The sequence below is a fragment of the Mauremys reevesii genome, linkage group 3 (assembly GCF_016161935.1).
Source record: "Mauremys reevesii isolate NIE-2019 linkage group 3, ASM1616193v1, whole genome shotgun sequence".
Classification (NCBI taxonomy): Eukaryota; Metazoa; Chordata; order Testudines; family Geoemydidae; genus Mauremys; species Mauremys reevesii.
Window position 1 is genome coordinate 205,444,648 of NC_052625.1, and position 13,187 is coordinate 205,457,834.

A 13,187-nucleotide genomic window follows, 5' to 3' on the forward strand; every position below is an offset into this window, starting at 1 on the left:
GTGTAATTGTTGCAGAGCCCAAGAAGGCCCCTGTGATACTGTCTGCACAGCGAATGGCCGTCACTCTGTCTCCTGGCAACTAATGGCCGGGGCCCCTCCTCTGCAAAGATGCCAACTGAAGGTGTTGGAGAACAAAGAGATCAGGTGACCTCCTGGCCTGGGAAAGAGACAAAGGCCAGAGAGGAGGGGCTGGAGAGTTTCAATTTGGGGCTGGCTGGGGACGAGGAGTGAGTGCAGGCATGGGTGTCTGGCTCACTGCCCCCCAAAATGGACCCGGCTGAGGGGTCCTGTTCTCTGTATCTACAAGCTCTGTGTTAGACCGTGTTCCTGTCATCTAATAAACCTCTGTTTTACTGGCTGGCTAAGTCAGGTCTGACTGCGAAGTGGGGGTGCGTGCAGGACCCTTTGGCTTCCCCAGGACCCCGCCTGGGTGGACTCACTGTGGGAAGCGCACGGAGGGGCAGAGGATGCTGAATGCTCCAAAGGTCAGACCCAGGAAGGTGGAAGCCGTGTGAGCTTCTGGCCCTGGAGCCAATCTGCTCACAGAGAGGAGACTTCACCAGAGTCCTGACTGGCTTCGTAGGGAGCAGTTCAAGAGCATCGCCCAGGGACTCCGTGACACAGGCGCACCAGACAGAAAGGTGCAAGATCTGCAGGGCTTTCCGCCCCCGAACTAAAAAGGAGTGAGATTTCCAACTGAAGCAGTTGCTCATGGAATCCGCCCTTCGTCCCCAGTCTGCTGCGGCCTGCCTGGACCCCACACCGAGTGCGTCCGTACGGAGTGCCCTGACATTGGTACGTGACATGGTGCCAAGGAAGGATTCTAGTCTAAGACACCCTCGGCACCGGTGCTCTCCGGCACTGCAGGATGCACAGACAACCCAGCACCACTCACATTCACTGATGCTGTACAAGCAGCATAGAAAAGCCGACGGGGCGCTCCCTAGTGCAGAAAACAGCAGGACTTGCAGGCGCGGTACCGGGGCATCCCATGGAGGAACCCTCAGCATCCAGGCTGCAAGAATCGGTGCCATCGACTTTGGTTCCCTAGGGGGGGACCGTCGAGTCCGGCGCACAGCAACTCCCGGGATGGGCAGTGCCAGGTGGAGGAGTTGGAGTTACCCTCCACCCCAGACACTTTCGAAGCCACCAGAGATGTAACGCTTGTCCCCTGCATCATCAACTCAGCAAAGGTGCCCAGCGCAGTACCACATGGCACCACCTTGGTCATCTCATTGAGATCCGCGTCTTCAGACTCGGACGGTGACTCGTACTATTCCCGTCGCAACAGGCATATATTTGACAAGCGACAGAGGGCTCCTGTTCGGTGGGCTTGGAGCACCAACCACCCCAGACAGCCAAGGATCAGCCTACGCCCCGTGGTTCCGAGTCGACCTTGGTGCAAGCCTCACAGCTGGCCCAGGTCACCGCCGAGGCACGAGTCATTGCAAGGCCAGGCTATTGTCACCTTGGCTATGGTCCCCACAGAGGCCCCAGACACTGAACAGGAGGTGGTCAGGGAAAACTTCAATGTGCAGAAGAAAAATGCTGCTTTTAACCATCTTAATTTAAATGAAACAAGCACAGAAACAGTTACCATGTCAAATCTTTGTTTTAAACTTTCCCTTTTTTTAGTAGTTTATGTTTAAAACAATACTGTGCCATATTTACTTCCTCGCCCCTGCTGCTGCTTGATTGTATACTTCCGGTTCCAAATGAGGTGTGTGCTTGACTGGTCATTTCATAAAAAATAGTTACCTACCTCTTGTAACTGTTGTTCTTTGAGATGTATTTGTCATGTCCTTTCCAATAGGTGTGCGCGCACCACGTGCATGATTGTTGGAAGGTTTTTCCCCTAGCGGGTTTTTCCCCTAGTTGGGTCAGCTGTGGAGACCCCTGGAGTGGCACCTTCATGGCGGTGTATATAGTACCCTGCCAACCAGCTGCTAGCTCAGTTCCTTCTTGCCAGAATACTCCAGCAGAGGGGAGGCGGGCGGGAGTTGGAATGGATATGAGCAACACATCTTGAAGAACAACAGTTACAAGAGGTAGGTAACCGTTCTTTCTTTTTCGAGTGATTGTTCATGTGCATTCCAATAGGTGACTTCCAAGCAGTTTCCCTGGGGGAGGGGTCAGAGTTCACCTGGTTGCTAAGTGCAGGACTGCCCTGCCAAAGGCGGCTGCATCGTCCCTCACCTACTGGGTAATGGTGTAGTGTGACATGAAGGTGTGGATAGAGGACCACGTTGCTGCCTTGCATATATCCTGGATAGGGACCTGCGCCAGGAATGCTGCAGACGACGTCTGCGCTCTTGTAGAGTGCACTGTAAGCAGAGGGGCTGGAATTTTAGTCAGGTCGAAGCACGTCCTGATACAGGACGTGATCCATGATGAAATGCGCTGGGACGAGATCAGAAGGCCCTTCATCCTTTCTGCGATTGCAGTAAAGAGCTGTGGTGACTTACAATATGGCTTTGTGAGCTCAATGTAGAATGGTAGGGCACGCCTGACATCCAGGGAATGGAACATCCACTGTCTGTAGCTGGCATGTGGCTTAGGGAAGAACACAGGTAAAAATATGTCCTGGTTCACGTGAAACTGGGAGACTACCTTTGGTAGCACCATGGGGTGAGGGCGTAGCTGCACCTTTTCTTTATAAAAGACCATATAGAGGGGCTCTGAGCTCAGATACCCTTCTGGCTGAGGTTATGGTCACCTTCCAGGAGAAAGGTAGGACAGAGGGCAGATCACCATGAGCGTGGGCAGGACCAGGTTGAGGTCCCACTGGGGAATGGGCTGTCGTATCTGGGGATAAAGTCTGTCCAAGCCCTTGAGAAACTCTCCCACCATGGGATTGCCGAAGACTCACCTACCCGCTCCCCCCGGGTGGAAGGCCGAAATGGCAGCCAGGTGTACCCTGAGAGATGAGATTGCCAACCCCTGCTGCTGGAGGTATAACAGGTAGTCCAAAACAAGGGGAATTGGCGCTAGCTGCAGTTTGGTGCCCCACTGCAGATACCAAATGGAAAAGTACTTCCACTTTGCCAGGTATGTGGCATGAGTGGAGGGTTTCCTACTTCCCAGCAGGACCTCCCTCACTGGGTCCGAACACTGAAGCTCAAGAGGGTTCGGCCATGGAGTTTCCCCACCATGAGGTGGAGGGTCTCCAGGTTGGGATGTTGTAGATGGCCGTGGTCCTGTGTGATGAGGGTCGGGCACACAGGAAGGGCTACTGGTCTGTCTACTGAGAGGTTCAACAGTGAACCAGTGCTGGCAAGGCCACGCTGGCACTATGAGGCTCAAGGAAGCCCCATCCCAGTGAACCTTGAGGAGGACTCTGTGTGTAAGAGGGAAGGGCGAGAACGCGTAAAGCAGGTGACTCATCCATGAAAGGTGAAAGGCATCTGCAATGGAGCCTGGGCTGTGGTTCAGGAAAGAGCAGAACTGCTCGCACTTTCTGTTGCGCTGTATCGTGAACAGGTCTATGTGGGGAGAGGCCCACCTCTGGAAAATTGAGTCAAGGCGGTCGGCTAGCTCGTTTTGCGCTCCCGGAAGGTGCAACGCCTCTAGGTGTATCGAGTGGGCGATGCAAAAGTCCCACAGCTCGAGCACCACCCTGTTTGTTTATATAGAACATCGCTGCAGTGTTGTCCATCAGCACCAACACACATGTGCCCTGAAGGCGGGCCTGGACTGCTTGGCATGCTAGACGAACCGTCCTCACCTCCCTTACATTGATGTGCAGCGATAGTTCTGCGTGGGACCATAGGTGTTAGCTTCTGATATTTCCCAGGTGCACTCCCCAACCAAGCGCCAAGGTGTCCGTGACTAGGGATAGTGTAGGCTGGGGTTTGGCAGAGGGTACTCCCACACAGACCACTATCGTGTCCAGTGGGTCCCTGCCCGGCCTGTGTACCCACACCAAGCACGCCCCTGGAGGGGCCGAAGCCGTAACCTGGCATGCTGGACCATGTATGTGCAGGCTGCCATATGCCCCAACAGTTTCATGCAATTTCTGGCCGTGGTTGTGGGGAATCGGCGAAGGTTTTCGAGAATGTCCCTGAGTGCTTGGAAGCACAGCTCCAGCAGGAATGCCCTGGCCTGTGTGGAGTCCAAGAGAGCTCCTATGAAGTCTGTTCTCTGTGTTGGGGTCAGTGTGGATTTGGGCACATTCAATATGAGGCCCAGCCTGCGGAATGTGGCCCAGGCCAGTGAGACATGCTCTGCAGCCTGTGCTTGTGACTCAGCCTTGATGAGCCAGTCGTCCAGGTACGGGAACGCTTGCACCTGACATTTGCGGAGGAAGGCTGCCACGACCGCTATACACTTAGTGAATACCCATGGGGCCGCCAAGAGGCCAAACGGGAGCACCCTGAACTGGTAGTGCTGGCTGCTGACCACAAAGCGAAGAAAATGTCTGTGGGCCGGGATAATGGATATATGGAAGTAAGCGTCTTTCAAGTCGAGGGCAGCATACCAGGCCCCCAGATCCAGGGGAGGAATGATGAAGGCCAGAGAGATCATGCAAAACTTCATTTTCCTTATGAATGTGGTGAGGTCTCGCAGATCCAGGATAGGCCGGAGCTCACCCTCGGAATGGTGTCCCTAGCCTCTGTTGGAATGGTATCCCTAGCCTCTGTCTGTCAGAGGGTGGAGATGGTTGGCAGGAAAGAGATCACTTGATCATTATCTGTTAGGTTCACTCCCTCTGGGGCACCTGGCATTGGCCACTGTTGGTAGACAGGATACTGGGCTGGATGGACCTTTGGTCTGACCCAGTATGGCAATTCTTATGTTCTTATGGGGATGAGGAAATAGTGGGAGTAGAACCCCTTGCCCCTGAACTCCTGAGGAACATCCTCTATTGCCCCTAGAACGAGGAGCGATTGCGGGGAGGGATAGCTCAGTGATTTGAGCATTGGCCTGCTAAACCCAGGGTTGTGAGTTTAATCCTTGAGGGGGCCACTTAGAGATCTGGGGCAAAAATCAGTACTTGGTCCTGCTAGTGAATGCAGGGGGCAGGACTGAATGACCTTTCAGTTCTGTGAGATAGGTATATCTCCATATATCAAATATATCACCTCCTGCAAAAGGAGTTGTTCTTGAGAAGGGTCCCTGAAGGGGGAAGGGGTGTGGGAGGGCAGTAGGGAACAGAACTGGATAGGATATCCCACCACTACCATGCTCAAAACCCAGCAATCTGATGTGATCTGGGACCAAGCATGGTAGAAGCAGGAGAGTTGATTCACAAAGCGGGGGTAAGGATCCAAGTTCAATACTGATGCTTTGTCCTCGGCCACATTTTCAAAAGTTTGGCTTCAGGCCTGGGGGCTCTTTGGCCAAACCCTGGCCTTGGCCTGAGGAGGACTGTGGCGGGCGCCTCTTATTATTTCTGCCCCGTCTCCTGGACGTCTCACCTGGGAGGCCCAGAGTAGAAACGGGATGGGGCTGAGGCTTAAAAGGCTTTCTTTTGGGTGCAGGGGTGTGGATCCCCAAAGACTTCAAAGTCGCCTGCGAGTCCTTAAGGCTGTGCAGGCAAGAGCCTATATTTTGGGCAAACAGGCCTCCACAGTCAAAGGGGAGTATCCCCAACACCTGCAGCCACGCACTGCACCTCATTGTAATAGCGGTGGCCATGGTCCGAGTCCGCCGTGTCTAACACGGCCTGGAGAGAGGTTCTCGAGACCACCCTGCCCTCCTCAAGTAGTGCGCTAAACTCCCTGCAAAAGTCAGCCGGGAGCAACTCCTGGAATTTTGCCAACAAGCTCCAAGAATTGAAAGCATAGCAGCTGAGTACCGCTGGCTGGTTGGCACTTAAAACTGGAGCCTGCCGGTTGAGTAGACCTTTCAGCCAAAAAGGTCCAGCTTCTTAGCATCCCGTGACTTCTTATGTGGAACTGGGGACTGTGAGCAGTGCCACCTGGTAACACTAGCCTTATGAGCCGGGGAGCGACACCGGTGCTCCTTTGAGGAGTCCTTTCTCGGTGCCGGGACGCTGCACGCCGATGATGCTGGTGCCATCTCTGGTGCTGCCTGGAGGTGGAGGGCCGACTCCATCAGGTGGAGTCCCGCTCTCTCTTAGTCCTGGGTCTAAAGCTCCTGCAAATTGGGCACTTGTCTGTCTGATGGCCTTCTCCTAAGCACTTGAGACGAGCAGCATGCGGATCACCTGTGGGCAAAGGTTTCACACACCTCTCGCACGTCTTAAACCCCTGTGACCGAGGCATGCCCCGGTGCCTGGGGAAACTAGGGAGGGAGGAAAGCCCCCCAAAGTAAGCCCAACTAACTACAAAATACTATATAACAAACTAATAACTATTTACAACTAAGAAAAGGGAACCACTAGGTAGGCACTTGCGAATGCAAGAGACTGAGCTGCTCCAATGACCGTCACTGGCAGTAAGAAGGAACTGAGCAGGCAGGGGGTCAGCAGGGACCTATATACGCCACCATGAAGGCACCACTCCAGGGGTCTCCACAGCTGACCTGACCGAAAACCTTCCGATGATCGTGCACACGGCGCGCGCACACCTGTTGGAATGGGGGAGGGATAGCTCAGTGGTTTGAGCATTGGCCTGCTAAACCCAGGGTTGTGAGTTCAATTCTTGAGGGGGCCACTTAGGGATCTGGGGTAAAATCAGTACTTGATCCTGCTAGTGAAGGCAGGGGGCTGGACTCGATGACCTTTCAAGGTCCCTTCCAGTTCTAGGAGATAGGTATATCTCCTATTATTATTATTATTATTTTATTATTAATGCACATGAGCAATCACTCGAAGAAGAACTTGGGTGTTCGTAACTCTGAGGTTTTACTGTAGTGCAAACCAAGTCATTAACGTTTTAAAATCAGATGGCAACTCCACCTGAGGACTTTCCAGTTACATCCATCACTTTTATAATATAATTCCAGAGCTTTTGATTGTTTTTGTAACACTAACTCCAAGTGCTCCAGGAATCTAGTAGCATCACGAAGCACAATTTCCCTGCTCCACATAGGATCATGTTTAAAATGTATAAAATGTAACACTAATGCTAACTAACTCTTGCAAGTTACACAGTGAAAGTAGAGCATTTTTAAGAAGACAAACCACACTGCGTTTATATTCTCTTTAGATACACTCAAGTTTTAGCTGAGCTACGGAAATCTAAAGGAAACAAGCTCAGCTTCTAAAACCTTGTACTTACAGGAATGAGAACTCCCACAGCAGATGCATGCCCGTTAAACTCATTTGTCAGTTTAAGCTTCTGTATGTGTGCGTGTATCTTTTTATTATAGAATCATAGAATCATAGACTTTAAGGTCAGAAGGGACTATTATGACCGTCTAGTCCGACCTCCTGCACAACGCAGGCCACAGAATCTCACTCACCCACTCCTGTAACAAATCCCTAACCTATACCTGAGCCACTGAAGTCCTCAAATCGTGGTTTAAAGACTTATACCCATGCATGGCTGTATTGTGTGTTCAGAGAGCCATTTATCCTCACAATTTGATACCCATCACTTAGGGAGCTAGGAGCTAAATTAAACAACTGTGACCTTGCCAACTTTTTTTTAACTCTTCTGTTTACTCTGCAGAATTCATTGTGGTTACAGCTGTTAGTACAGGCACAGCAGAGGGTCCCCATTGCACAGAGAATGTCAGCATTAAAACAATGCAAAAGGTAGTCAGTCGACTCTCCGAGATGAGAATCCACTTCCCAGCATATATGGCGTTTGCTAGTTTAAAGGAACAGAGAGTTTGACATGTAGTTTGTAATTCAGACTGTGCTTCATACGACTGTGAGAAATTAAAGTGAGGCAAAGCAGTTGCCTCTAGTGGTTTTAGCTATTCTGCTGCACACAAAGCTAGTAGTTTCTGACTTGATTGGTTTCAGAGAGGATGTGGTTTATGTTCCTGCTATTCAAATGTCTCAAAGCGAATAGCAGCCAACTCTGTTTCTGAGTCTATGTGTGAACCTGTGTTTATGTACAAGAGTTGTATGCAAGAATTCAGTCTTTTATACCAGGTCTGGGGCCCAGAGGTTACCTAACCAAGGGCTATTCTTTCAACTTGCTGGCAGACTGAGGAATGTACCAAATTTACAGCTGTCCTCATCTTTAATAAGAGGTGAAGTCTGTGAACACTTTGGATCCCTCATCCAATGTGACTAAGCTTTTCATATCAAGATGGAGGTTCAGCTTCCATAAACTCCATGTCGGCATCCCCCCCGCCAAGTGCATTGCTGTGCATTTAACAAGATTTAATTTCATTTGCCATCATGTTGCCGATTCACCTGTCTTGGCTAGGTCTGTCTGAAGTTCCTCAGTCCTCTCTAGTCCTGACTAACTTTGTGTCATCTACAGCTTTTGCTACCTCATTACTCACCTCCCTTCCAAATCATTAATAAATATAGTAACAACACCAGACCTAGTATGGAACCTTGAGGAATCCCCACTGTAATCTTTTGCCATCATGAAAATTGACCATTTTGTCCTACTTGTTGCTTTCTGTCTCCTAGCCAGTTTTTGATTCATGACAATACTTTGCCTCTCATCCATGACTACTTAGTTTCTTTAGTGGTAGCCATGTTAGTGTATATCTGCAAAAAGAACGAGGAGTACTAGTGGCACCTTAGAAACTAACAAATTTATTTGGGCATAAGCTTTCGTGGGCTAAAACCCACTTCATCAGATGCATGGAGTGGAAAATACAGTAAGAAGATAGATAGACACACACACACACACACACACACACACACACACACACACACAGAACATGAAAAGATGGGTGTTGCCATACCAACTCTAACGAGACTAATCAATTAAGGTGGGCTATTAGCAGGAGAAAAAAAACTTTTTTAGTGATAATCAGGATGGCCCATTTCAACCAGTTGACAAGAAGGTGCGAGTAACAGTAGGGGGAAATTAGCATGGGGAAATAGTTTTCAGTTTGTATAATGACCCATCAACTCCCAGTCTTTATTCAAGCCTAATTTAATGGTGTCCAGTTTGCAAATTAATTCCAGTTCTGCAGTTTCTCGTTGGAGTCTGTTTTTGAAGTTTTTTCGATGAAGAATTGTGACTTTTAGGTCTGTAATTGAGTGACCAGGGAGGTTGAAGTGTTCTCCGACTGATTTTTTAATGTTATAATTCTTGATATCTGATTTGTGTCCATTTATTCTTTTGCACAGAGACTGTCCAGTTTGGCCAATGTACAGGGCAGAGGGGCATTGCTGGCACATGATGGCATATATCACATTGGTAGATGTGCAGGTGAACGAGCCCCTGATGGTGTGGCTGATGTGATTAGGTCCTATGATGGTTTCCCTTGAATAGATATGTGGGCAGAGTTGGCAACGGGCTTTGTTGCAAGGATAGGTTCCTGGGTTCGTGTTTTTGGTGTGTGGTTGCTGGTGAGTATTTGCTTCAGGTTGGGGAGACAGGCCAGTCCTTGCTTACAGACAGCCCCCCAAGAAGCAGTCATATTGTTTCTCTAAACTTTGTCCCATTGTGTCAATTGATCAGTTCATAGGTGAATAGTTGAAATCCTCCATTATTATCATTTTGTTAGATTTTGTTGCCTCTTTTGATCTCAGCACTGTCCATTTCTTTTTCTTAATCTGGAGGCTTGAATCTGTGGGATCCTTTAGCTAAAGCACTACCGCCCTACCTCTTTGTTTTTCCTGTGTAATTCTTAGTCAAGTATTACAGTATCCTATTGATATTTTTTTCTTTTGGTCATTCCACCATGTTTCTGTACTGCCTATTATATCAAAATCCTCGTTCATTGAAAGGCATTCTAGTTCTTGTATTTTTGCTTTGAGTCTCATATTTGCACGTAGACATTTATAGTTTTTATTTTTGACCAGTTGGCTGTTTTTATTTGACTCTTTAATCTGACACCCTGCTGATTTCACAGACGTTTTCTGTGGTCTTTTCTTGTCCTTGTTCTGCACCTGTTGTATTTTGCACCCCACCCTTTATTGGATTCATTTATCATTGTATTACCCATGTCCTGAACAGATGTTTCTGTATCACTGAAGTGCTCCTTAGCTCCTCATGGCTTTCTCACATCATTCCAGTGATGGGCACCAATATTCATTCCTGCTCAGAGGCAAAACTCTGAGCAGGAATGAATGAAAGTGAGCACAGAGCAGCATGGTAGGCAATATGGGTGGCTGTCTGCCCTGTAAATGACTTTGACTGTGCTCTCATGGTGATTGCTTTGAGTATCTTGGCCCAAGCAGGCGTACACAAATCACATGATCTGCGGTGATTTAGGTCTCTGGAAATTGTCCCCATCCTGGTTTGTTTGTTGCAGTGAGACCCCTTGCAAAGTCGAAATGACCTGTAGATTGTGGCCTTGTTTCATGTGGGGAGGTGGAATTCCTACAATTATGGAAAACCCTCTTCTGTTCCTGTAGAAGGCATTGCCACTTCAGTACTACTGTGGCGTAGCTGCGGCACTGTACCTGTACCGCTAGAGGGCCCATAGTGTAGAGGGGGCCTGAGAGGGTTACAATAAAGGCTTCTTTTTTTCTCTCCAGGGCTGTGTATCTTCTTAGGGTGCAGGAGCGAGGTTAGAATCATGTTCTTCCTTTCCTGCTTTAATCTCCATTTAGTCATCAGTGCTCCCCCTCTTAACTCAATGGCGGTGCAGAGTTTATACGATCATAAGATATGCTGTCATACAACATGATTATAAGACAGTGGTTCCCAGTCGTTTGTGGGCTACTGTACCAGTTTGACCAGACTAAGACATCAATTATACTGGTCAGTACCTGCCACTTTCCTTTCAGTTGTGAATCAGCTAACCCAGCATAGTGTTTGAGCTATTCCAAACTGCCGTCTTGTGGTCTTGAGAGCAGCCCAGGTTCTGTGGGGTTAGAGCACAAATAACCGAATAAGAGATGGGCAGCAGAGGTACTCTAGGGTCCAGCACGGGGGCCCATCAGAAAGGGCTTGGTCCTGCTCCCATTGAAGTCAGTTGCCACCCCTCCATTGCCTTAACCGAGAGTAGAACTGGGCCAGCAGGTAGTGAGGGGAAGTCACAAAACCCTGAGGGGTGAGGACTGATACATGTAGCACTAGTGTGGGAACCACAGTGTCAAAGAGTGAAAAGAGGCAATTAACTGAGGCTGTGTAGTCCAGTGTTCAGAGCCAAGACGCTGGGAGGAAGGGAGGCTGCGGCCAGACACTGACTAGGTAGCTATCTAGTCACTCACCCTCCAAGTGCCTTTGCTACCCCGGTTGGGGAGATGGAGTAAAAAAGCAGAAACCTCTTTGGTGATAATCAGCTGCCAGTTTGACAATTGCTGCCCTGTGCTTTCCTGGAGAAATAAACGGAAAACAATCCCCCAGATAAACAGTAACATCTCCTAGCTGTGCAGCATTCACAGACCCAGTGCGGGGCGATGCTGGGGTTGGTCTCTGAGCATGGGAAAGTGTGACTGCCGCCCTGGGGGCATGTAAGGGGTGGATTGTTTTCCCCACAGTCTATATAATTATTTCTGAATTGTTTTTCTCTTTTTATTTCTCTAGTGCCATCTAGACTGTCACAGACATGCTCCCCGCCATCAGGCTGCCCGTCTCCTTCCATCCCAGCGGGTAAAGTCATCTCGCCATCCCAGAAGCACAGCAAGAAGGCACTCAAACAGGTAAGTGGGATAGTCTGTGTGATCTAGTTCTGAGGGTACGTCTACACTACCCGCCGGATCGGTGAGTAGCGATCGATCTATCAGGGATCGATTTATCGCGTGTAGATAAATTGATCCCCGATCGCTCTCCCGTTGACTGCTGAACTCCAGCTCGGCGAGAGGCGGAAGCAAAGTCGATGGGGGAGCGTCGGCTGTCAATCCCGCGCCACAAGGACGCGAAGTGATTCTAAGTCCATCTAAGATATGCCGACTTCATCTACGCTATTCTCGTAGCTGAAGTTGCGTATCTTAGATTGACCCCAGCCCCTTCCAGTGTAGACCAGGCCTGAGAGTCTAATAGTGAAGTCACTTTACTAACTTTCGAAGGGAAACTCCAGTCTGCAGGGACACAATTCAGGACCTTTCCTTCTATTTCACAGTAAGCAGTTTCACTGGGAGTGGCTCCTGCTGGAGGTTCTTCAAAATCCTGTGCCTTTGTCAGTCTTTATTATACTACAAAATAGCTGGTTGAAATTATTTTTAATTTGTGGGAGGCAGAGACATATTTACTTTACACTTAATCTGTTTTCCACAGTCTGCTCCACAGGCCTTTTAGAGAAGCTCTGTATCAATGGCGGCTCTGGGGGTTTGTTGCATTTTGTTATTCTTCACATCCTAATTGTGTTGCATGCACAAATTCCCCCTGCTTATTCTGTGCATATTTTCACCTACAAGGAATTCCATAGTTCCATAGGCAGACTGCGAAGAGCTACAAAAGGATCTCTCAAAACTGGGTGACCGGGCAACAAAATGGCAGATGAAATTTAATGTTGATAAATGAAAAGTAATGCACATTGGAAAGCATAATCCCAACTATACATATAAAATGATGAGGTCTAACTTAGCTGTTACCACTCAAGAAAGATCTTGGAGTCATTGTGAGTAGTTCTCTGAAAACATCCACTCAATGTGCAGCGGCAGTCAAAAAAGCTAACAGAATGCTGGGAATAATTAAGAAAAGGATAGATAATAAAAGAACAGAAAATATCGTGTTGCCGCTATATAAATCCACGGTATGCTCACATCTTGAATACTGTGTGCAGATGTGGTCGCCCCATCTCAAAAAAGATATATTGGAATTGGAAAAGGGTCAGAAAAGGGCAACAAAAATTATTAGGGGGTATTGAATGGCTGCCATATGAGGAGAGATTAATAAGACTGGGACTTTTCAGCTTGGAAAAGAGATGGCTAAGGGGGATGTATGATCGAGATCTATAAAATCATGACTGGTATGGAGAAAGTGTATAAGGAAGTGTTGTTTACTACTACTTATAACACAAGAACTAGGAGTCACCAAATGAAATTAATAGTCAGCAGGTTTAAAACAAGCAAAAGAAAGTATTTCTTCACATAATGCACAGTCAACCTGTGGAACTCTTTGCCAGAGGATGTTGTGAAGGTCAAGACCGTAAAAGGGTTCAAAAAAGAACTAGATAAATTCATGGAGGATAAGGCCCATCCATAGCTATTAGCCAGAATGGGCAGGAATGGTGTCCCTAGCCTCTGTTTG

The 13,187-nt window shown here is 48.5% G+C and overlaps 1 protein-coding gene across 12 annotated transcripts in view; it reads left to right on the forward strand.

The window, feature by feature from the left end:
- The window catches only part of ASXL2 (ASXL transcriptional regulator 2), a 228,384-nt gene that overhangs the window by 171,665 nt on the left and 43,532 nt on the right, over positions 1-13,187 (forward strand). For all 12 annotated transcript variants that reach the window (XM_039531275.1, XM_039531276.1, XM_039531278.1 and 9 more), the window contains one exon: positions 11,523-11,638. In XM_039531275.1, coding sequence (XP_039387209.1) covers positions 11,523-11,638 — 116 coding nt within the window. The remainder of the gene's footprint in view (positions 1-11,522; positions 11,639-13,187) is intronic.